Source organism: Passer montanus, unplaced genomic scaffold (genome assembly GCF_014805655.1).
Source record: "Passer montanus isolate IOZ18808 unplaced genomic scaffold, ASM1480565v1 scaffold2, whole genome shotgun sequence".
Taxonomy (NCBI): domain Eukaryota; kingdom Metazoa; phylum Chordata; class Aves; order Passeriformes; family Passeridae; genus Passer; species Passer montanus.
The window spans coordinates 24,926,324-24,953,291 of record NW_024366591.1 but is presented as its reverse complement, the minus strand read 5'-3'; the positions used below and the strand labels follow the sequence as shown (position 1 = coordinate 24,953,291).

Here is a 26,968-nt window from a genome sequence, read left to right as displayed (position 1 = left end):
GGCCCGGGAGCCCCGCGGGCGAGGGCGGCGGGAGCGAGCGGCCGCCGGGAGCCGTGCCCGAGCCCTGCCGCGCCCGCTGCACGGCTCAGCGCGCTGCCTCACGCCGCGGGGTGCGGGAAAGCAGCGTCCTCCGGGCAGGCTGGAGTTTGGGTGAAGGTGTCGCTGAGAAATCCGTCAATTAAAGAAGAGTCGCTGCCCTTTCGGCCCCGGGTCAGCTGCCCCGGGCGAACTGCTGCGCCCCGAGGCTGCCGTATGGCAAGAGCGGCACGGCAATAAGCAAAATAAAGAATGTGTTCAGCGTTTGCTTTGTACATTATCTATTTTACTGAATCGCAAGAGTATTCGGTGATTGCTTTAACTTTTCATACACACATCAGAAAAAAAACAAAACCAAAAACAACTGTATTTGTTTTAAATTACAAGCTCTCGTAACAAAAATCACAACCAGGGATAATGTCAAGCAAGGACGCTGCTGGCTGAGTTGTCTCAGAGCTCCTGGGCTTAAACAAGAGGCCATTAGCTCCACGGTCACACTCTATCAACAGTGACAGCCAGAGGAGCGCAGCATTGGTTCGGACTTTTTGGTGGGCAAATCCTTCTCTGTGCCTCGGCACAGGCTCTGATGAGATGGGACTCACTGCCTTGGTATTAGTTTTGAATTGGTAGGCAAGACCTGTAACGCAACACCCAAACCTGTTTGTTTTTTTCCATGGCAACATGTAAATGCACATATGCTATTTATGTTTGTAATTTGTGCCCTTGTTCACATATGCATATGATTTTTCTGAATTATTACCAGTTCGTTCTATAAGTGAATGGATCAACTTCAGTTGACATGAGTGTAATTTGCATTGTGTTTACTGTTTTTTCCTTTTAAAACAAACAAATCATGCAACTGTTTTGCTTGCAGTTAAAATCTGCAAAGTTCGGTGCTGGGCTCTGTGAGGTATTTTGAAGCACATGGATATCAATTTCTGAACCTTCACTCTTTTAGCCTTGTACCTAAATTGGAGTGCTGCATGCAAGGTTGTGGATGAACCACGCAGTTTTCTGTGCAGCTCTTCTGCAGTGCAGAGCTGCCATGCAGGAGCAGCACAGAAATCTTGTGATACAGACACTATGAAGTTGGTCGCAGCAGAAAAGCAAATAGGCAGAACTTCTGATGAGGTTTGAGCAAGATCAGTTTGTCCTCTAGAGTCCTTGGTACTTACAGCTGGTGACTTTGGACGGATCATAGTCAGAGAAACAGAATTTTGTCATTTATGATGGACTTCTACAGAGTGACAAACAGGAAGTCCCAATTTCTTTAAAAAGGGTGAAGTTGCCATTAAATTTTGAGAAGAGTCCCAACATTACAAACATAGGAAAACTTGGATGTCAATAAATAGGCCAACCATTACAGAGTTCCCTTTTCATTTCTCACGCACACACTTGAGTTTCACGTGCTGCCTTAGTTTTAAAATCATATAAAAAGGGGGGTGGGTTTTGATAAAGCCTGCCTCTTCCATGGTTTCTTGGATGTTTTATCTGTAGGCAGCTGGCCAAGATATTTTGGTTAAAATATCTTTTGTACTGTTATGTTTTAATCAAAATTCTCACATGACATTTAAAAACCCAATGTATTAAAAAGACATTAGTACCAACAAATAGACTATGCATACAAAAATAGAAAAAGGAACAGGTCAATTTTTGTCTATGTGATTTTTTAATTTTTTAATATTTACAATGCATAGGAAAGAGGCTGCCTCACCTCCACAGATGTTCTCCTTCTGCAAAGGGAATGGGTAAAAGAGAAGGCACAGCTTCAGTGCAGCTTCAGCAATAGCTTATTAGTACTATGGTTACAACAGTTTAACTAGCAGTAGGCACCAGAAGCACTGAAACAAATTGTGTGCACGTACCTACACACTCAGAAAAACAAGTAGATGAAACTAATGCAAAAATTAGGACTGTGAAAAGATTTCGCTGTACTCCCACTGCAAAGCTATTGCATTCTCTCTGCGTCTCATGCTGTGTCCCAAAGGCAAAAATTAGCCTAACTTCTCACACAAGCATGCAAACAACACTTCTGTTTTCACAGCTCACGTTGGAAATACATCAGCATGAGGTGAGAAAACATCCTATTAACGTATGTTAGCACTCCTATCTGCTGGTGCATTTGTCTCTTTCTTTAAATGCACGTGGTTAATTGTTACACAGCATAGGCAGAATGCAAAATTATTTTCTGAAGGACCCGGGTTTTTTTCTTTTAAACTAAACCAGAAAAACTAAACATAAATACCAGGGTCATTAGGACCTGCCCATGTCTAAATCTTCAGCTAACTGGCTGCATGCCAAGTACCACACTTAGTTATAAAACTTCCTTTAAAATTATAACTAAAATAAAACAGAAATAAAAGTAAAAGATTTAGCGAATTCCATTTTTAATGAGTGTTTTCCAAAGCCCTTTGCCCAAACTATATATATCTATTGGGTGCTATAAGAACAAAAATGTAAACTGCTTTTTCTTTGACAAGCATCTTAGAACACATCATAATTAAAGCACACCACAACATGCTGCAGCCTCACTGTAAAAAAGAAGAGCGCAGAACCAAGATGTAGTCAATGTGGTGTCACTAGGGGCTGCTCGAAAGACAATCTTTCTGCAAATGGAGAAGGGGAAGAACCTGCCTTGTTTGGGGTGGGCGGGAGATTAAGAAAGGCAAAACCCAGAATGAGTTTGTACCAGTCAAGTGGACAGTAAGAAGTAAGAAAGCTTAAGAAGGCTTTTATAAGCATGTAACAAGGAAAGTGAGAAAAGGCGTTAGAAAGGAAAAAAGGTCCTATTAAAAATGAGACTAGGGATTAAATTAGTGATAAAACCACAAGAGATATTGATTCCCTTCTTCCATCTGTCTTTATTATGATGCACTTCAAACACAGAAGTTAATTTAGGAGCTACCTCTAGACACATTCTTTCCTCTACTTGATAGGATCAAACCCACTCCTGTTATGACAGCATAACACCAGCAAGGTTTTCTTTGATTAAATGATTCCCAGTTTACACTAGACACAGACAGATGATTTTGACCTACAGATGTATTATTGCTGTAAAATGACAGAAATATCACTACTCTCTCTCACTGGTATATTTTCTGCCTAACTCTGACTAAATAGTCATTAATTCCTGAGTTTGCAGTTAATATTTTTGTTCTTAATAAGGTCCAGACACATTTATTTGGAAAGTAAGGTTGTTCATAGAGAAGAGACAGCTATGGAGAGACCTCATTGAGGCCTTCAAGTACCTTAAAGAGGCTTTTTAAAAATAGGGAGAGGGACTTTTCATATAGGCAGATAGACACAGGACAAGGGACAATGAGAGAAAGCAGGCAGGTTTAGATCAGATGTTAAGAAAATCACTACTCAGAGAGTGGTGAACAGAGAGCTTGTAGATGCCCCATCTCTGGAAGTGTTAAAAGCCAGATTGCATGGGGCCCTGAGGGACTTGGTCTAGTGAGTGGCATCCCTGTTGATGGCAGGAGGTTTGGAATTACATCATCTTTAAGGTCACTTCCAACTCAAACTGTTCTATAACTCTATGTCAGCTAGGTAAGAATGCACCATTTGAGGCTTATAGGTTTATGTGCTAAAAGAGAACGGAGATTACAAATCAGTCTGTCTTGCTACAGATTCCAAGACTCTTTGAAGGAGTTTAAATATTTAGATTAATGCACTGCCTTTACACTCAAAATACTCAGTCACCAAAACCAAGCAGACCATGCAGGGTTCTCATGTTTAGTGCTCTCTTTACAAAATGACTGCTAAAAAGAGAATTTCTCAGCAGTGCCATCCTTCATCACGGCTTTACAGGGTTTGAATAGGCATGTGTTCAACATGTGCTTTTGACTCTTCACTGCATAGTGATTTATTATAATTTTTAAATTTTCCCAAATAAAAAAAAAATCACACTGATTTTCATATTTTGTATAAATATATGATTATTCTTTTAAAATATGTTTTAGGTGATTTTTCACATTCCAGTTCCTAATGATATGTTAATTATCAGCAGATAAAAATACAACCCACTGAGAAGAATTGGCTAGAGGAAATAGTAACAGGTCAGCTGACAAATTTAAATTCACAGGCTGACTTCAATGGCAGTAGATAGATTTGTTCCTGCTGAGGTCTAGAAACTCCCCTGTCCAAAAGCATTTTGACAATTACTGCAGTTCTAAAGTAAAAGTATAACTGGATTTTAAAGCATATTTTTAATGCAGGGGAGTTTCAACCTTTCCCTTCTATTATCTATTCCAGCATTTGCTCAGATGGGTTTTAAACGGAGCAGAAAATGTCTCACCAGCTCACTCACCTAATTCACATAAAATGGCAGCGCTTCCATTATCCAAATTATATTTCCAGGGTTTCAGCCAGCAGCCAGAAAATACATGAAATGGAACGTTGTTTGTGTACTGTAAGATGAAATCTAACCCTTTATTACGCTTTGCATTTCATGTATGCTGCACTCCACTACCTCAAGAACAACATCCATGAAGAGTGTCCTGCAGCTGTTAATAATCAGTGCTAGGAATAATACAAAAAGGTAGATTACAGGTACTTAACTCTTGATGCCTAGAGCTATGCAACTCATTTTACATTCCATTAGAAATCCATGAAAGAAATTATCTTTTAGAGGGTAAAATCCTCTGTCTTATGTTAGACCTCCACTTCACCACATAAAAATTAATCCTGAGCCAGAATTGTCCATTTATTTCCACTGATTAGAAAGGCTGACTACATGAGTAGGTCACATGCAGATGTGCACATCTGTCTGGTAAACTTCACCTTTAATGCTTTTATGTTGCCCTTCAAAATATGGAAGATGCAATGTTCAGTTACAATGTGCACCATATGGCATACACAGCGTGGAGTAGTTCAAAATGTACAGTACTGATACGTAGGAGGTGTTTCAGATCATCTTACACATCCCCAAATGGCAAAGGTGGGGATGTGAAGTCACACGTATATCCAGAAAGCAGTGATGCTTTCCTAGCTTTCTGAGTCTTCACCTTCTTCCTCACTGCCCTCTCCACACACATTTAAAGAGCTGATGATTCGTTTCCCATAACAAAAACAAAAGAAGACCGCAAGAAAAGGGAGTAACACTTCTTCGGCTGTTCATTTCTCCTGTGAGTTGCTCTAAAATGTATCTGGTGCACTCTGGTGGCTGCCTCGGTAATTTTTAATTCCATGATTTCGCAAAAGGTGAAACAGTAACAGTGCTGCTTTTGAGATTATCCATATGAAGACTAATGAGCATGTGAATTTATTCTTTTATCATGTTTGGTTTTTCTTGAATCCTTTCTCTGGAGAAATTTGGAGATCCTGCCCATTGCTGCCCATCTGCTTACCTTATGTAAATCACAGCACAGGGATTGTGCGGCTGAGGTTGTCATCTGCCTTATGTTTTTACTCATGGTCAGACAGCTGCTGAATTTTACCCAGAGAGGTATATCTGTTTCTGTAGAAGTAATTTATCCACATCTATTTGTAGTGTGACCTTGCACAAGTCCTCATATAAATTTTTGCTTCCCTTTCCCTGTAACAGGGAATCCATATAAGAGGGCTAATAATATCTAGCTATTTATGAGGATTATTGACCATATGTTCAATTACATTGAAAGGTAACCAAAAATGCAGAAAATTATTTCCTGTTACATCACTAGATTTACTTTCATTTGGTGCATGATTTAATAGGGATAAAATGGCATGGATTTGTGCATCCACAGGCACAGAGAACAGACGATAAATCTAGTGCACTTTACAGCATCTCCACATGAGGTATAGTACTTTCAGGGGAAACTGAATACCACAACTGATGCTTCATGCCACTTTGGGAAAGGGAAAGTCTGCATGAGTGTTGGAGACTAAGGGATTTTCATTGGTAACTCTGAATGACTCCCTTTTTTTGAACTACTTCTGCTAAACTTTGATTTTATAAATCATGATTTCACATATGCCACTAATCATGAGAAGGTGGTTGTATTTTCAGAATATAATCACCTTGCCCCTTGTTAATTCTTCCAAAGTATTGCCTAAATGTGATGCACACCGAATGGATTCACTGCAGAGACAGATACACTCTACTAGCATGTGAAAATGAAATAAAGATAGATAAAATAAAAAGTTTTGAGAATGGTATCTCATTTTTCTGTTCAATCATGTTTTACATTCATATAAGGCAACTGTATACCCTTAAAAAGATTTTTTTTCTGGGTTAAACACACTTTGGTTTTCTTTCAGAGGGAGATCTTCCATCCTCCTGACTCCTTGTTGACTCTTTCTGCATCTATTTCAATTTGAAGTGATTTTTCTTGAGCATGAGGACCCTGAACTCTGTAGAGCAACTGTGACCTTGTACATCACAGATACTTCCTTGACTATATCACAGGCACAGTATTGTGGAGAACATCAGCTTTTCAATTGCTGCTTCTGACATTGGTGAGACTGATCTGAACTTCATGCACTGCCTGATACACTTGGAGCAGACCTGCTGACTGGCTTGCACATCAAAGCACACAGAGGAAGCTCCTTCGGAAAGGTCTCCTCATGTGCTATGCTTCTGAATGGAAAGGGGCATTTACTCTGTTGTTGAGAGGCTGCTGTCATGAAGGCCAGAAATCCTGGGTTTGTCTCTTCTCTTGGACATTGCAACCAACATCAAACCCACTGTAAGAGGCAGGAGTGAAGAAGACTCTGATACCTAAGAACTCCCTCCTCTCTTCTTCTTTAGGTCAAGAAACAGACCCCTCTATCCACTATTTGGGATGGTTTTTCATGAATTTATGAACTCATCAGCTACAGTTTCATCAAGAAAGATGGGGGAGTGCTAGTAAGTGCAGAGAACATACTTGGAAATAAATATATGATTTGTTGCTTTACAGACCAGCTGTATCCATCGCTCAGGTTCAGGGTCTGTGTCACTATCCCCACCCCCCATCTTAGATCAGGCTTCAGTAGGGTTTGGGATAGTTTTTTTTAGTCTGAATCTGGCTAGGAAGTTGAAACCATGCTCTCTCCCACACGTGTTAACTAAGTCAGTCAGCACATTGACTGGCAGCTCTTCTCTTTCCTTACCCTTCTAATTTTGCTGCTGCCTGCAGATTTGATCACAGCTGAAGTTGTAGCACAAAAACATCTGGTGAAATAAAACAGAGCAGCCACAAAGGACGAGAGTTTAGTCAGTCAGAAAAGCTCATGAAAATTGTGACACAATCCTAAGCTGAGCAAGCCAGAGCTATCCAAAAATGTCATTATGCACTGAGGAGAAATGCTTCAGAACAAAGAATGGAACAATTGCATGAGTCATGGGCTGTGAGAAATAAAACCACTTGTCTTTAAGGGTTGAAGAGTACCCAGTAAAACTTCAAGTTAACACAATGCAAAATATTCTTAGTTCTTTCTTACTGACAAAAATATTCATTTTGTATCATCTTCTTTCATCCCAAACAAATATTAGAAATGTGTTTCTTTCTCTCACATTTTACACTGCAAGCAAATTCAGCCATTCCTAATACAGAATATTTCAAGATGTCAGTCTTATTTTTGCTATTTTGAATGGAAAGAATCTTCTGAATTCAATACGGATTTTAAAAATGGTTCATATCAATTCAGAACAGCATTTTCCAGAAATATTAAATCCAAAAGAAGGCCACCATACTTTAACCATATGTCAGGTCCTGACTACAGTTTAAGATATACCTACTTAATGGCACAATATCTTTTAAAACCATGTCTGCAAGTATCATAGACAAATCAGAAAGAAGGAAGTTCCCACATTCTTGCTTGTCTTGCCCATTTAACGAACTTTCATGCTTTTCATACAACATTTTTTTTTTACATCCTTCGTGTAAAATAGCTGACAATGACATTTAGCACTTGCAATTATAAAAAAAAAGAATGTAAGTATATGATATTTGGGATTGGAAACATAATTGTAACAAGGACTGGACAAATTTTGAACCAAAAAATTTACAAATATAAGCTGCAAGAAAAAACATCCTTTATGATAGTACTTCTGATGCTTTTTATTTATTCTTCATAGGTATTCAAAAGTAACTCTGATGAATAACAACTACAAGGAATATTTGTACATGAATACTTGTGCAAAAATTTGCAAAAGAAATAAATATTTGAGGTTCTGTTTCTTTCTGGCTGAAAGCCAGTTAGAAAGCTGAAAAAATACCAGTCATACCCCAATAAAAACTCAGCACTATTACAGCTATTCTACAGTACCATGTACCAAGCAATAACTATCAAGTTCATGAGTATCTCTAGACTGATGCATAGCCACACACACAAGTCACAAATAATTTTAAACAAAATGTCAAATCTGTAGCCTTCAGGGCTTCAGTTCTCTAAGCACTTTTGTTACATTTGTTACAGTCACAAGTGACTAGATTTAATAAATTTGCACTAATTTGCTCATCTTTGATTGCAAAGAAATTGTGATAGTTTTGTAGAGCAAGGTTCAGACAGAGCTGCAGAATTACAAGGCAAGAATATACTACACTGCTGTTTATTTTGGAAGCAATTGCTGGAATTACAGAAGGCTAAACTTGAACATTTGCCTATATCAAGATATTATAGTGTAGTTTCTGCAGGAAAAACATAATATTTGCAGTTCACTTGGAAGATATTCACCCCCAAAAACCTGTATTTATGTTATAGTGGTTAGATTTACTTTGATTTACTGTAGTATCTTACTATTTAATAACTCACGCTATGTACAATACTGTTCACCATATGTCCAGAAAAGCAAAAAAAGATGGAAGCTGAAGTAACTTTTCAATGAGGATGCATATGTGGAAAGCAATGCAAATTTACATATATTCAAACATAAATATTATGGGGACATCTATGACCAAGTTAGATTAAAATTAAATTAAATTAAAATTCTCCCAGATTCACTGGGAGAAATTAATACAGTCACAAGGAAAATCAGAACAGTGGTGAATAACGCAAAACTGTCCAGGGAAGCGGGGCTGGTTTGCAGAGCACGATGCACATGTGTATCCTGCAAGAGGGAAGAGTACCCAGGGAATGCTTCCAAGCCATATGGCTGCCATAGGGAAGTGGGGTCAGAGTGAGCAGCAACAACGTACAGCTGCGTTGGTGTTTGGTCTTTGATGAGAAGGACCATCTGCAGCTCTTGGCTGCCCTTGCTTTCATCTTGGCACTTGAAAAATCAGTGGGAGCGGTGCTACTAACTTGCATCAGTAGAAGAATGCATTTCTCTCAGGGACAGAAAGCAGTTCCCAGAATCAGGGAACACTGTCTCTTATACACTATCTCTCCCTTCCCTGGGGAGCCTGTTTAGCGCTCAAACACCCTCTGGGTGAAAAACCTTTCCTGATACCTAACCTAAACCTTTCCTGATTCAGCTTCAGGCCATTCCCTCGGGTCCTGTCACTGACCACCACAGTGCCTGCCCCTCCGCTCCCCCTTATGAACATGCTGCAGACCACAATGAGGTCTTCCCTCAGTCTCCTCTTCTCCAGGCTGAACAGACCAAGTGACTTCAGCCATCATCATACAGCTTCCCCTCAGGGCCTCTCACCATCCTCATGGCTCTCCTTTGGATGCCGTCTAATATTTAATATCTTTTTTATATTGTGGTGCACAAAACTGTACACAGTGATCATGGTGAGGCCTCACCAGTGCAGAGCAGAGTGGGACAATCGCCTCATTTGAGCAGGGTATTTTTTATTAAATATAAAAGTAAATTGGCAGAAGGCACTATAATCTGGTCAGTAATATTTCCATCTCAGAATTTAGATTACTCACTCCATCTATCTCTTATCATGGGACAAATTATTTAAAATATCAAAGAATCATCAGCATCTCTTTTCTGTTCTTTCTTGACCATTAAAGACAGTGCTGTGATACTCTATATACTCCGAATGAGAGACAGAAGCAAAGAGATGAGGATTGCATTTTGTGTTAATAAAAAGTAACATTTTTAAAGGGCCACATAATTTCCAGCCAGACTAACATCTCTTTATCAGTAATTATGCAGTTTAACAATCCCAGTAGAGTAAATCAGCTGCATAAACTTCTGCTTTCACCACCTTTCCCAAGCACATTTTCTACCGTCTTTAAAACTGCAATGCAAGAAGTGAGCACTTTCAGTATGAGCAATTTGAACATTTCACAAATTTTCATTGAGAAGAGGACTCACCTTGTATGTAAGTGTGAATAACAATGAAATTTGGTAGAAAATATTACAAAGAAGATACATCTGAGTTCTTCTATTCTTGAGGGGATTTAGAACCTAATTATTTTACCTGTGTTTTGGAACATCTTACAGAAGTACGAGGGGATAATTATCTGTAGGATTTTTCATCACCTGCTGGCTGATGTACAAAAGCTTCAGCTATACACAAGTACCTCCACTCCAGAAGTCTTTACATTTTTCTCAGAATTATAAGTGTTATTGATAAATATAATAAAATCACATTTCTGTTAGCTTAGCTGGTTAGGAACAATCAAGTAGTACTCATATAAAAATCCTGTTGTTTGTGTTTTGTTGTGCAGCTTTTCTCAAGCTGCAAGGTGAAGGACAAACAAGAAGCATGGCAAAAACAGCACACAAGCCACAACAAGAAAACTTCAAGTATTTTTTTTTCTCCCTCATTGCCCATATATGCAGATATATAATGATTAGCACTCCAAATTTTCTAATTGTCTAATAAGATTACCATAGATTGTTTGAGGTTCTCTTCTTAAGGTGATGGATGATAAGGATTGATGAATAGACAAAAGGCAAATTGATAAATTATAAGGTAAATGCCTACATTGTAGAACAAGAAGCTATCATTCCACAGCTTACATCATCAGTGTTTGTGAAGAAAGTCACCTTACTTCATCAAAGGCTGAAAAAGACTTGGGAAATGGAGTTATAAATGACAGGGCAATAGAATACTAAAGTTTTTCTGCTGCCATAGCATGTGAAGCAAAATGATGACCCCACCAAAGTCAGAGATTAAGCCTCTTCATATTTTCCTGGACTAATATTTCAGTCCCTACCTCCTGTCCTGTGAGCTCAGCACCTGCTGCAACACTTGGGCTCCTTTACACTCATCTCTGAGGTGATGCAGGGGAGATGGGCACCAGGGTAGCTCCTACCAAGACTGAAGTCTGGCCCAGTGCTGCTGGAGCTGGATGATCCACCAGCCTGGCTTTGGGCTTGTAAATTCTCTTCTGAGGAAGAAATAAATAGTCCCATGAGTGAATTGTTTGCTGTCTGAGTTTTGGATTCATAAAAGACTCTCAATTTTTAGTATTTGAATTGCATTTTCTTTGTGGTTTGTTTGCTTGTTGGTTTGTTTTTTTTTTTTCCATTGGGGGATAATTATAGGACAACCTACTCATATTCCCTCATTCTGTTTTCTTTTGCATTTTTTGCTTAGATCACTTTCTGATTTATTTCAACATCATTCTTAGTACCAGAGAGATCATTTAGGAAATAGCACTATGGCAAAAAATTAGAGCACTCTTTCTTTCGGGTAAAAAACCCCAGAACAGACAAGAGAATGAAACAGCAATGTGAAATTCCACAAGAATTCATGTACAATTATTCCCTGCACAGCTCCCACCAAAATTATGAGATTACCAGGTGTCAGCTCCCTCTCCCTTTCATGGTCAGAAAGATATTTACAGTTCAGGCTGAGCCCTTGTCAACAGCACCCAAGTTTTGAGCACATCCCAAAGGAATTGGAAAATTTTGGAATGCAAGTTTTGTCACTACAACCTTCTACACTTTAATTTTGCCAGCTAGACACTTCCAGAATGGGTACAGAGAAAACATACTAGTGTAGATATATTTTACCAATACAACAGTACTTGTAACATTTAATACCTGTCCACATATTTAGGTGGCTGTAGTAGTAGTAGTAGCTGTAATAGTTTTCTTTTGCAGCCGCAGTAGGGCTTTTCCTAGTATAACTATTATTTCTAAAAATCCATATTTCTCACTGAAATAGGCTGGTTTTCAAGAGCACAAAATCCCAAAAAGCACTTCCAAAAATTACAAAAATTAATCTTCAGACATCTGAGTTTTAGTTTTACCAAAGCAACAGCACAAACACCACATCTCTCTGGTGGTTTTGGGGATCCTGGCCATCAATAAACAGTTAAGGGGAAAAAAGCTGCATGCCTGCCAAAATACTTATTTTTTTATTTTTTTCCTTATCCTGTTTTTTTTCCCCTTCAGTTGTTTTGGATCATCACTAAAAATTAAGACAAAATTGCTATAAAAGATTATTGCTACTCTAAGAGCAGATACTCATAGGAGCAGTTTTCAAATGTAATATTTTGCTCTTTCCTAGGCCCAGTTTCAAAGTTATCTATTTGTGGAAGCATCAGGTTATTATCTATCCAGAGTGCATTTCATTACAGCAATCACAGGAAGATATTTTTACAAGGAATCAGCCCAATGTATAATGTGTGCTGCAACATTATGGAGAAACATATATTACAATATATAATCATAACAGTTTAAAATGTCTTAAGTGCTGCCTAATATATTATTCACATGGGCAAAATTGGAATGTTGTTTTTCCTCTTGAAGCAGGTACATAATTTTTTAGCTGCCAACAAGCTGTGAAATAGTTATAACTTTAGGATGTTGCCATGTTTCAAGTACCCTGTTTTAATCAGTAGAATTCCCTACTTTTAACTATTCCGTTTAGACTATTGTAGCTATTTTAGTCAATCTAATTTCCTATTCTCTTGGCTGCAGATAAGTACTTTAATGAAAAGCATGAACAAAATTTTAAAATAATGCTTCATCACTGTTGCTTCGCAAGGACCCACTATGTGTACTGGATTTTGTATTATACACATTTAGGGTCTGAAAGTGCAGAAGTGTTGGAATAGATGATTAAGTACCATTCTTAAATTGCAGGTATATTGCAAAGTACAGAAGAATACTGGGAATATATTTACAAATCTCCCAACAGCAAATCTCCCATAGTATAGCTTACTATACTATGCTTAGTGTATGACAGAAGGACTTTTAAGTCATAAAAATACATGGCAAATTCTTTTGGCATAACGTATTCTTACAGAAGTAAACAATGTGCATTAATAATAAAATAAGTATTGGCCTAAATTATACAGTCAGATCAGGTTTTCTGTTAAGAGGCTGATTTTCCCAAACATCCAAACACAATATAATGGAAGCTGTGTTTATGTTTAAACAATATTCAGATTTAAACTATAATAAATACCATTTCTAATTCAGGACTTTGTTGAATATGCCTGACTCATACAAGCAATCCTGGTGATTTGACTGCAGGCTACTGTAATTATAGGATCAATTTTTAAAAGCCACCAAACATTTACAGAGAGTAGAGAAGATGGTCTACAGGTAAAGACAGGGAACTAAATTACTGAGACACAAACCTCAAGGGAGAAAAAAAGAGCTGTATCAATGGGTTGTTCACTGTCTCTTCCAGCAGCAGCACTAAGGGGAATTGACAGTAATTGCAATGAAGAAACTGACTCAGAACAGACTGGAGGGGGTGGCATTCCACATTGTGTGCCATTACACAGTGGCATTACTGGCTGCGGGATGCTGGTGAAGCTGAAAGCTTACACGAGTTCTCGGCAAGACCGGACACGTTTGTAGAAAATTCATCCATGGACTATGCTAAACATACAGAAAGAACATCTGCCTCAGGAATTGCCTGGCAGCATATGGCTGCAAGCTGGTGACAGCACTGGGAATATTGCCCCTTCCTTAAAACTCTTTTATTGGTGTATTTTAAACAAGTAGGATACCAGGGAGATGGACTTTCTGTCCAAACCAGTAGAGATACTTTTATGTTCAAATAGGCCATAATTTAAAATAATTCTTGTGCCTTGCAACAATGAAAGTAATGCAAATGCATGTGAATGGTAAAAAATAGAAAATATTATTCAGTATATAGGAACTAGAAAAAAGCATCTTTATTATACTGCATTATTTAATTTATTTTTTTTAAGTAACACATCCTATTTCATTTATGATTGAATTTATTGAACTTTCTGAGGATACAACTTCCTGATTAGGATTAAAACCATCACCTTTCAAGGAAATCTGGATCACATTTAACATGCAGCTATCACAAGCAATTCTCAGGAACTCATTCCCCATCATGGATCTTGTGATGTACAGGTTAGCCTGCTCCAGCTTTGCAGAAATGAAGCAATTCTTCAACTCTAACCCCTGTAGCTGAAACATTTTAAACACAGAGTAACACTGACAATGTACTTATCTGCAGAACACAGGCCCCTTTCTAAATTGCAAGCCATGTTCCCTGCTCATAGTGGATGTTCAGTGTTATCTTAATTCAGTGAATTATGTATTCACAAAATAAACATGCATTTAAATTTTAACAGTGCACTTTAGTCAGTGAAACTGTTGTGTTTATGCCCTGATTGGAAATGTAAATATCAAAAATGTCATTGGACAAAAAGAAAGACATCTGCATCACTCTGAATTTCTAAGTGATATTTTAAGTTAATGAATAAAAACTGTCAAATGCATTTTGCTATGGCAAAAAGTAAAAATATTTAGAACACTTCCTTAAAAAAATCTATTCTCACTGTAAAATGTCAGTATGTATTATTAGATCCACATCCTTTGAAAAATTACTTTTGGAGGCATCTCTACAGCTCATAATCCAGCTCATACTGATGCCCAAAGACTGTCCTGCTGATTGTTTGGTTTTGGTGTTATGTTTGAGTCAGTAGGACATAAACCTAAGAACCTATTTTAAATAAAATTTATTTACTTCATATTAAACCAAGGTAGATGGAGCAAATAAAACAAATCCCCTTGAGAACACTTCCAAGAACTCATCTTTTTGAAGATGGTATTAAATACAGTTTACATGGCAGATCTTTAATGTTAGCGAAGAGTTCCATATTTTATTTCCTTCCATTTCATTCCTAAACATTTGATCATTGTTCATACATTCTGCAGTGTCATGAAAATACTTGCAATATTTAATTTTATATATTAGGGCCTAGAGTTTTTAATTTTGCTCCAACTATTTGTATTTGCATGCAAAGCTTCATTACTGGAAGGAGCTAACACAAAGGAGAACTGCAGAATCAAGTGATTTGCTAAGCTAACAATCTAACAATCTCAGCATGGCTCTTAGCTAATACAAGAGTAGGTTCAAAGATCATCTAAAGTACAAATTAATAGTTGCACAATTTCCAGAGAAATGACTGAGAAGTTCAGTCTCTGTGCAGCCATTTCATGGGGTGGGTATTCCACCCTGAGGAACCATCAACTGCAAACATTAAGGAATTTTGTTTCTTAGAGTGCATATCTGACAGGAAGAGTAGACAGAAGAGTAGGACCATTTTTCCTCTCTATCTTGCTGGTCACAATATTTTGCATTTTGCAAAATAGACAGCAGCTCTGCTTTCACTTCTCTCAACAGCTACTGGGCTAGAGAAGGTGCACTTTAGGAGACTTTGGACACAAGTCCATTTTCCCCAGAAGCTGGGATTTCTGCTGCTGGAAGTTTTGGGATGACTCTGAGTATTTCTGCCACCAATAATCAGAATTGTTTACAATAATTGTCTGGATCAGAGAAAAATAGTTCCTAATCTGACATTCACATAATCCTTTCCCCCTTTTCCTGTGTATCAGAGAGATTTTTACTCTTGGGGTGATCTACAGCACACATACACACAGTGCTGGGTAATGGTGGGTGCAAACCAGCTACCTTCTGTAGCTTCCATTGTGCTTGTAAATATTGACATCTATGTTTTCTATTCAAAGGATTTCACCTGAAATTAAAATAAAGGTCATAATTTTGAAAGGCAGAGAATTATTTGCCTAATTTTGCCTAAGTTTTAGTGTGACCCTTTTATTCCTCCCCTTTATTGGTGTCTGAATTCCATTGTGTTCCCAAGCTAAACTCAGAAAACACACATAAAGGACAGGATCTTCAGTTAAATTCTCCAGCTTCACAACCAACAGTGGTCATTATTGTGTGTATCACCAGCTCAAAAGGAGATTTTTATGTTAAAAATAATACATGCTCAGTCTTCAGCTTTCAAGAAATAGTTTGTAATTTAGCAAGCTTTTATCTCCCATACCAAATGTACTCATTATATGTGGGCATACCAGTAGCTGTCAGTCACACCAGCACCTATGATGGGACTGTGATCCAGCAGTGTTCAAACCTGATTCTCACAGATGAGTTTTGGAACTCCCAGACTCACCTAAGTATCCCCATAATTTGAAGCTCAGGGAATAGGTGAGTGTATTTTTAGTGTATTAGTATTTTTGTGTCTTGAAAGTAGCAGGTGTCAGGCAATGCAGAGATGTTAGCCTGATATCCAGCTCCAAGGCAGGACCCTCCAGTTCCAGTAGCTTCAAAAGCCTCTATGAACTCCATGCTTGGCCTTCTGCCAAGAGTGGTGATTACAAAGTGTCATGACATGCAATGCTTACTCATTTTCCTTATGTGCCCCAAATGCCTGGGATTTTTCCTCATGACAAGTTTTGGATGCTGCTGTTCCTAACTATGGAACTAAAAGTAAAATGCTGGTGCAAAACAATGTCTGTCAGCTCTCTGGGTACTTACTGAAGCAGAGGAAAAAAATAAACAAGACTATACTATATGTAACACATAGATACATTAAAGAGGGTGAAACAGGGTTTTATTTGAAACGCTGTTCATATTTACTAAAACATAAAATGGAATGACTGAGCTTGTAATGGTGCAAGTAACAATCTACCACCATTTTTTTTCCATCAGATTAAGAAGGAAACAGCTGTTGTCAGATGGCAGCATGATGCCAATAGTCAAACAGGAAGGATTACAGCATTCTAGTCATCTTAATTCTAGTGCATAAGCATTAATAGAGGCTTTTCTTTCATCACAAATGGCTAATGTAGCTAAGCTCTGGCACTGGTCTGAACTTACCTAGGGAAACTAAATGCTACTGTTAGCAGCATAGTCGATGAAGTAATATTTCCTTTAATAAAAATGTCATGAAGGATTTACAAATCTGATGTAAAGCATTAAATTGACAACACCATAAAGCCCAGAACATTAAAATGGTTTCTATATGTTAGCTCTAAAGACACCTTGAAAGAAAACATAACATCATTTACTGCACTTAAATCTATTACAAACAGCTCATTATGATTTCCTATTTATCAAATTGATCTGGACCTTATACTCTGCTACGTAAAAGAGTTCAAGGGAAATTGCTAAGGGCACAGAGTGCAGGGGGAGTCAGTAAATACCAGGCAGTTCATTGCATGGAAACTGCTTTTGTTTAGGAGCAGAAACACAGTTCTGAAAGACTAAGACATTTCAAAGTGATATTTACTTAAACACCTCTGTTCTGTCCTCATTTCCTCTCCATAACACTGAAGACCTTTGTTGATCCCATTTCCAGAGAGTACATGTACATGAGCATGCTCTCAGAATTCTTACTTTTAAATAAATCTTAAAAACATCTACTTACCTTATATCACTGCTACATGTTTTAATGTTCTTTTATTATCATCTATATTTTGATGAGTTTTACTGCTCTTATTAATATTACAATAGCAGTAATTTTAAAATTCTTTCAATTTTGTTTCAGTCAGTTTTTATACACCTTACTGGGTAAATCACCTTTACCTCACTTACCAGAAAGCCGAGAGCCAGTGTAGCACTGTGGGAAAGAAAAGCTAAGGACAAATTTGCTGCTGCAGGTAGTTCAAAGGATTACCAGACAGCCCAATCCTTGAATTTTATTAGAAATTGATCCCTTAACTGAATTAACTATCCAAGCAGGTTTTTATCCAAATTAGGCTTCCTTCTTAAGTTTGTCTAGAGGCAGATGGCAGCCTTTAAAGATTATTGGAGATATAAACAATTCTATCTTATATATGTAATTATAAATCAATCCTATGTCCCTAATTTGTAGAAAATATGTGCTTTTCTGTGGCTATGAAATCTCTTGTCACATTATGCCCAGGTCTAACAGCATTTACTATCATAACAGCAAAATGTAGCATTTATGGGAGATGTTAATCTGTTGCTAGTGCTGGCCACCAAATGCAGGGCCATATGTTTCTCTGCTGGGAAGAACATAGAGGACCAAAATTCTTGTCACAGAACTAAAATTTCCTACAGAAAACATACATGATAGATCAGTTCTCCTCTTGCACCCACCCTTTTCTGTAGTGTCCCCAAACCTGGGGTTTGGAGAAAACTTTAAAAATTGGATAGCATTATAGATTGGACTAATGGGGTTGGCTTGCACCTGTAGAGACGAGTAGGGATTCTCTCATTTTTGCTAAAGGAAATGTCAATTCTGCAGAAAGGAAATTAAGGTAAAGATACCTGTAAACAAGGGAATGTAGGTCTGGCTCTGAATACTTTATGTAAATCCCTAGGCCATTTGATTTTGTCTCAAAAATAGTGATAAATTCCCCAATGTCAATGCATGCCCTTGCCATGAGTATGAGGAGACTGACCACTTCACTACCTACAGACATTCCAACTTTGAGAGCAGATCAAATACAGTAAGAAAAAAATATCTTTGTCCAGATTTGATGCAAAGAAGAAATAAACAGATTTTTTAGTTCCATAAATGATATCTGTCTTGACTTTAAGCTTATTTTTCAGCAGACATGAAGCATTAGCATTTCTGTTCTTAAAAACATTAAATTTGTTGAATACCTATGACTATTTCCTTTCTGCTGGACATTTTTGTGTTGAGTTTGCCTACAAATGGCATTCCTGACCCTTTTTTGTTTTTTCTTGTATTCTGCTCTTCAGTCTAGGTGGACATTTTTAATGGCATGCATTTTAATTGTCATGCATTTCTTTGCTGTCACTATTTGTTACTATCCTCCCTAGGAAGAATAATTTTTACAAATGCAACTATATACTGTTTTTTCTCAACGTCGCCAAGTTCTTGCCATGACATTGCTTGACTTACGTATCAGTAAGTCCACAAAATGTGGACTAACTGTGGAGGATTTCTAATTCCTCCATCAGATTCAAATTCAAATTTCTGCAGCTCAGTGCGACACATAGTGCCTAAGTGCTCCTTCTGGATTGCTGGCTTCTAGTAAGTAAAATGTGCTTGTCTATATTATTTTTTTGAGTTGAATTTCTATTAATTTTCATTGCTCTTGCTTTAATGCTCTGACATCTCAAATCTTACTTTATACAGTACTGTTTCTTATTTTGATCTTTATGGTACAGAAAGAAAAATTACTGAAGTGAGGCAACCCTCTCTCCAAGCTGATAGACTCTGATGGCAATATTGGCTTCTTTTTTTAATCCAGAGATTATGAAAGAATTTTTGAAAGTAAAATGGAGGAATGAGGCTGAGAAAAAAATAATTACATTATAGAAATCAAATATTCATTGATTCTATTGATCACTCTTGCAAGGAAAAAAGAAAAAGGTAGTATTAGGCTTTTCAATTCTTACTGCAGTCAGTTTTGTTGAAATGATATGTCAGGAAGGATTGAAGGAAATAAGTGTCTGAGCAGGAATTGGGAGGGAATGAAGATCTATGTGTATGCCACACATACTGTTGTACTCTCTACGAGAATAAGGAAAACAAGCTCACAGTTACTGCAGCCATTTCCTTTCCAGTGCTGGAAAAGTCACCATGTAGGCCACCCAGCCAAGGCCATGTCTGGCTTGCCAGGTAGTGTTAGAGAGAGGAGATGCTGTCTGGAAAATATCTGCCAACCATCCTTCCCCATGGTGGCAAACCTTCCACCTCAAACAGTACAAGAATCTCCCTTTCTATTGCACCTGGCAAGCCTTCTCAGCAGTGAGAAGCTGAAATGGTGAGTGTCCCAGGGCTTGTTCCTTGGGCTCTGATAATCCTCCTGCCTTTGTATGGTTTCCAGGAGGTATCCCATGGAGCAGAATGGTGAGAAATTAAATGATAACAAAACATCAGTGATGGCCTTTAGTCAAAGATCGAACTAAGTTCAATTGAGGGAAAACTGCTAGGTTGAAATTCTTCATTCACTCTGAGAATTCTTTTGTCAGTTATCATAGATTGGTCAGAAAATGGTTTAAGCAGTTTCAAAGTTCCTTTTCGTGAGCCAAAAGTGCTGATGGAAGAGTGTGACTTCTTTGCAGAGCTGAAAATACAATCATTTAGTGATCCTTTTTAGTCAAAACAAGCTGAATTGACAACTTTAAATAGCGTGTAGTTACTTACAGCATTTTGCTGAGTGCACGCTTTTTCCTTTGCATGTCAGTTTTAAATAAAAATAAGAGTTCAGGCATACACACAGATGATTCCCAAGCCTAAAGACCTTGTGTTCTCTGTTCCATAGCCTCACCACAGGTTTCTCAGATGTTCGGTATCTTCTGAAGGAAAAGGGTTGGGAGCTCCATAAAGATCACTGACAAGCACACAGCATCTTCAGTTGAGAAAATAAATGGATTTATCTAAAGTATAAGGTATAAGCAAAAAGTATGAGCAAAGGTATGGGAATAAGGTATGAGCAAAAAGTCTACAAGAAAGGAGGGGGGAGGGAGGAGCAGCAGGGGATGGCAAGAAAACTCTTTATTAAAAGTCAAAAATGTAGGGATAAAGTAAAAATTGCCAAAAGTCAAGCAGGCTCCTTACAGCTGACAGGTCTTGACACCTAACAATATAAATTAAATTATGTATAGTATTATTGTACAGTACAGAGAAAAAGAGAAATTAAATAGCAATTAAGTTGCTGCACAGTAAAAATGAAGTTAAGATCAAAGGTAATGTTGGCATGGCCATCCCAAAAGTTCCCAACTCAATACTCTGTCAGGATAATGACAGCAAAACCCAGACTAGTCTTGAAAATCTGTGGATAACACTATATTGTATTCAAGCAAGAAGCAAAGTTTTTAAGATTTGGTAAAATTAAGGCAGGTACAACAGATAATCATCTGTCCTAGATACTGAAATAATTTCCCTAAGAATTCAATAGTAAGTGATTACAATAATCTGTCAGTTCAAGTGATGCCATGTCAACATAACATAACAAATATAATTCAGAAAGAGAAAAACTGAAAAACTGGCAACTTTACACCTGTTACCCTGAGCTTGACAGTGTGCAAGTTTTTTTAAGAGCTCCAAAGTAAAGCAAGTTTTGACACATGACGGTAAATGGAAAACTGGGGTAAAATACAAGGCTTTATTTACCTTTACCAAGGTAAATACAGATTTTAATAATAAAATAACATGTATTAGGGAGCAGGGGCTGCAGGAGATGAATCCTTCAGTATTGCATTTGATACTGGAACACATAAGGACTATAACTACATGCAAAGCTAAACAAACAGGCCAGTGGGAACAGTGCAAGTTTGAAAATTAGGGAAAGGCTTATCTTAAAAGAGACAGCAATACGTTACACTGAAAAACAAACCAATGAATTGGGGGAGTCTTCCTATTAAGATTTCTCTGGGTTCCCTCCAACTAATGATCTTATTATTTGATATTTTCATTCATAACTTTGGCACAGAAAGAAGAATGTGAAATTTACTGATATTATAAAATTAGGGATATTAATTTACAGAAAGTCTAGGAAAGTACAGGAAAAATGGACTAATGAAAGGGCTGAAAAAATAAAAAATTATGCACAAGTGCATGAATTTAATAGACTTAATAACTACATTTTATGCCATAAACCAGAGGGCTCATCAGTTTGAAATGACAGATACTAACTGGTCATAAGGCAGCCATCAAACACAGTGTTGTACAGCAATAAAAAGGTATAGGCAGTTTTTTGTAAATCTAGCTGTATTAGGCTAGAGAGCATACTTTTAATATCACAGGCATTGATCACACATAAATTAAATTATAGTGTCTCTTCCAATCGCTCATAATCGAGAAAGATGTGGTCAAATGTGGACAATCACATGGAAAAGAGCAGAGTCCACTCAGCATGAGCAGCTAAAAAGCAACAAGAAAATTCCTGTTTGTGAGTACTCATGAACATCTATATCTTGGGTGGGAAAATCAATTTCCTTTGGAAATGATTTTCAATACAAAAGAAATATTTAGAAACTTTCCACTGGCAACTGTAGGTATAAAATTAGAAATTAAGTTCTTAATTTCAAGAGGAGCATGGTTCCAGCACATCCATCAAGAAGGACAAACAGCCTAATCTTTAAAAGAGCTTGGTATGATTCTGAAGTGGATTAAAGACAGTGGCTTTCTTATAAGCTGCAAGGTAGCACTCTGAGACATAGAAAGTCCTTTTAAATCCTTATGCCTTGTGCTCCTACACCAGGGTATAAGGAACAATAGAGAGTGGCTGCATTATATATAAAAAAACCAACCCTTATGTTAAGGACACGTTAAGCTTCTAAAAGAAAATTAATTCAAGAACTTCAGAAGCCAACAACATCAGGTCTGTGTGTCCCAAAATGATTTTTTTAATGTATAATTTTACAAATCAAAATCATTCACACCTTTGGCTTGAGGGGAGAGGAGGGGTTGGTAAGAATAAAAGACCAGCTAATGGTCCATGCAGACCATTTGCATGCTACTGCAAGAGCATAAGGAGCCATAAAATAATAGCTGTGCTCTGTAACCTCCCTTGCAGCACTCAGCAGAGCCCTGTGTCCTTTATTTGACCAGCAGAGATGACCACACTAGCACCAAGCCCAGAAATCATCATAGTTCCCTGGGATGCTGTAAGAGAAACCTGAAACTTCTGAAAAAATTTCACAGGGAAACCTTTTGCCCTAGTATGGTATCCAGGGATGCTGAACCACGAGGTCCAGACTGTGTGTTTTTGTAACAGCAGCTTCAACCTCTGCTGGACCTCTAAGCACAAGGTTGCTGCGTTCCTTCCTCTGCTTCTTCGTCCTCTCAGGAGAGAAGATAAGGGGAGATGCTCCTTCCTCAAGATAGCCATGCACCACCACATGCTGAGGTGCTGGAGTGGAATCAGTACAGTGTCTTGTCCAAACTTCTTGAACCAAAGCTCGGTTAGGAAAAATGTGCCAGGCCAGTTAGGAAAATTGCTCAGGCAGGATTCAGTCCATCCAGCCACGTCTCAAACCATGCAGATCCAAACCACGCATTTTTAAGAAGCAGATGGTTAAGTTCACATACATTTCAAAGATGCACAACCTAAGTGAGAACTTTTGGTGTGTGTAAAGGCGTTGGAATCAGATGTAACTGACAGTGTCAGCAGAAGTATTTTTATTACTGACTTTTTAAAGATATAAAAATTTCACATAAAAGAGCAGGGATCTCATGACAGCTCTAATATAATCTTACTAGTTGCTGCTTCAACTAAAAATCTTATTATATTTCATGTGACCACTTTCAGAGACAGGTTATGAAAACTAATAATTAATTGATAAAAAAAATTGAACTTCCAAAATAGCATTTCAGGCCTGGGACAGCACTTTTGCACATGTGTAGCTTAAGAATTTGCACTCCCTAAAATTAACTATACCAGCCATGCTTCAGTTTGAATTTCTGCAATACAATTTACTGTGGAAATCTCCTTGGTAGCACCGAATGTTCACTTTCCTCATGAATGCCTTACATTCATAAGTCTACATCTTTGTCTTCAGCTTGCTTGTGTTGCCTGGTGTTGTCATTGCAAACTGCTCTATCTGCTGCCATCTCCTTTGTTTGTTGTTCTCAAGAATCACTGCTCATTTCTTTTTATTTTGTGCACTGCTTTGCTCTCACTTGGTGCACAATCTTTACTTATACAGAGTTAATTACATTAAGTATATTTATATGAAAGCATCTCGCCTTGCTGAGAACCTAATTTAGTATTTTTACAATTAGTTTCTTGGCTGATCCATTCCCATTCAGTGAGCCTGCTTTTTGTCTGACTGAAACTAATCAGAAGTTTATGACTCAGCAGAATGGGGTTTACATGGTACAGAACCATGAGGGTTAATTAGCTGAGGCAAGTATAAAAGATCTAGTACTGCTACATGACTTCTTCTACCATCATGAGCATTGCATTTCAGTGTGCTTACTTCTGATTTTCAGAAAGGGGATTTTTGGAACAGTTGTATAGTGCCCAAGGTTTTAATATTACTCCTGTAGCTTCAGGACCCTGAGTTTTGCAAGGTGTCAAATTCAAAGACAGGTTCCGATGACGTCCACATTTCTGCTAACTATGCAAGTCCTAAAGTGATTTGAATTAATTATCTACTTCTTAGTAAGACCTGAATTAAGGACATAGTTACTATTCTCTAAGGATATGATTATAGTAATTGTTGGACTGCCCAGTGTACTATTTTACTGTCATAGTTTAATCTTGTCATAAACTCTATTCTTAGAAATTTCTAAAGTACAATTTTTAATATTTAAATCTATTTTTCTTAATATATATTAGGATAGTATTTATTCACTTAACTGTGGCAGAACCTTAAAATTAAATTCATGGACTGGGATTCAATGGTTAAGAATTTACTCACAATACAGGAGTTACAACTTAACCTTAGCAGTTCTGCCTAGCGTGAGAAAAAAACATAATGCAGATGAGAAGCATTTTTCCCATCACACTGGCTACCAAACTATTCTTAACTCAGTCTGACAGCAAATTTTTTTTTGGTTCCTTGCTGTTAATTGGTTTTCAGCTACTTCCATTCTCTTAAGTAGTAAAATAAATATCATGACGTGGCTATCCAGAAGCCCACTAAAATTATTTAACCAGAAATCATAGTATTTCAAGAATATGTCAATTTCATATGTACACATTCATTTCTACATTACTGTTTTCAGGATTCATTTTTGTCTTGCTGAGCACTTACTAAAGGAGGCAAATAATAAGCACCTGGTAATACCTAATGATAATAGCTGTTTATGTCTGACTGATATTGACATAAACATCCATCCCCTATCTATCATGATTTTGTGACATGAATGGGAAAAAAAGCGTTATGTGATCTTGATAAAATCAATCCACACTTTAAGCCTACAGACTGACTAAAGATGACTAAACGTGCAAATCTTCCCTGTCCTGCTGATGGGTACTGGTTTTAGGGAACATCCTTTGCTCATTTATATCCTGACAGGTACTGCCGCTATTTACCACTCCAGCAATACTCAGTGAAGTATCTATCCTCTTGTTTAGCACTGACAAATAGAAATTTATCCTTACTCATGTTCATTTAGGACTAATAACCTTTAGTCTTTCAAATGTTGCATTTAACTACGTCCCTTTTCAACCGTATCTCCAACAGCTCTACTTCTCATATAAAAGCAAATTGATTGACTTAACATCTTCCCTTATTTTATTGACTTCTTTCACCCAGTATTAAACTACTTAAATTCTGCCTCCAGCCAGGGCACTGACCAGGCATTTATTAAACTTTCAGATATGCTTTTCACTCCTTCTCAATGCCTCGATGCTCAACCAGTGTGAAAAGAGCATCCTTAAAGTTCGTTGAACTTGTCAGCCTTTTTGCATCTTTTCTCAGGATATTTACAAAATACTTGACAGTGATCATGCTGCCACTGGATAAAGAACATAACTTTTTTGCTTTGCTGCATTCATTCAGCTGTCTGCACTAATTGCTGTTTCCTAATTTCCTTTATATTATAAAGTCTTTGAGGCTGAGATTTTATTTTTTTTTTTAGTCTGATGTTTATAAGGCAAATAGAGTCATGAAGCTCTGGTTCAAAATCAGTAGGAATATTCCTTTAAACAAATAACCACTGTTAGAGAAGAACAACAGAAGATAGGCAGGAGTAAGGATTTGGCACGGGTTTTTCCTTCTGGACTTCTTTCTCTATTTGCCCAGCAAAGTAACACAGTACAAAACCACATAAATTTATAAAATTAGAGCCATAATTTTGGTCAGACTTACAGAATAAGTTTAACAATTGTAGCAATCAAATCAGTGAAAAAAAAACCCAGGTAAAACTGGTTATATACTTCTCTCATGCAATTCGTATCAAAGTGTTTTATTTCACTAGTTGTTTAAAATATATCTACAGACTGCAAGTATTCTAGGAATCAAGTCTTAAATCGTATCAATAAAAAGTTACAGTACAATTGATTGCCCTGTTTTACACTCATTCCTATGGCTAATTTCAAAAATACTTAAGTAATGAAATCAACCCTCAGAGCAGCCTTATGTGAAAATGCTACACTAAAATATCATTGCATTCAGAAATTAAATTTCTGTTTGCTATTCTTGATATGTGTTATTCAAGTTTTTGATCAACTCTTTTGATGTACATCAAGTGCTCATATACGGGGGAGAAACAGACACCACCGGGAATGCACACTTTTTTGCTTTCCCTCCACTCGGTAGAAAAATATTTGCATTTGCCGGCTAAATTCTAATTAGAATAGATGATACAGGGAAAAACTGCTTAGTAATGCACCCTGAGAGAAGTCGTATTAAAAAAAAAAAAAAAAAGCTAAATATGCAATTCGTCTAATGCATGCTACTATAATTACACTACACAAGGGGTAGGGACATTAACTTTCCAGACTTTAGACCGACAACGGGCTTTTTCCACAAACGCGCCTTGCTGTCCTGCGGTGCCGCACGACGCGCTCCGGGAGCGGCAGGGAAGAGCGGGACACGGAGCGGAGCGGAGAGCGGCGGGGGAGGACACGCTCCCGGGGCGGTGACAGCCCCGCCGCTGCCGCTCGCTCCGCACCGCGCCGCGGCTCCCTCCCGGCGCCGGGCCCGGCGGGAGGAGCAGCGCTCGCCCGCCCTTACCTCAGGTGCAGGTAGTGCACCAGCTTCGTCACCACGGTCACCATCTTCGCGGGTCACCTTCCCCGCCGCTGCTCGGGGCCGGGAGGGACACGCGATGGCAAGGGAGCCGCTACCCGGGGACTCCTCCGTCAGCGGCTCCTCGCTGCTGCCTCACCGCTCCCGGCCCCTCGGCCGTGCCCTGCCCGCGCCGCCGCCGCCGCGGACACTGGGCCAGCGCCGCGGACACCGGGCCAGCGCCGCTG

At 38.1% G+C, this 26,968-nt stretch overlaps 1 protein-coding gene across 1 annotated transcript in view; it reads right to left on the bottom strand.

Moving 5' to 3' along the window:
- ARHGAP18 (Rho GTPase activating protein 18) overlaps positions 1–26,873 on the bottom strand; it is a 95,352-nt gene extending 68,479 nt beyond the window's left edge. The window contains exon 1 of the mRNA XM_039707553.1: positions 26,727–26,873. Within this exon, the coding sequence (XP_039563487.1) occupies positions 26,727–26,770 (44 nt within the window). The 5' untranslated portion in view covers positions 26,771–26,873. The remainder of the gene's footprint in view (positions 1–26,726) is intronic.
- Between the last annotated feature and the right edge of the window lie 95 nt (positions 26,874–26,968).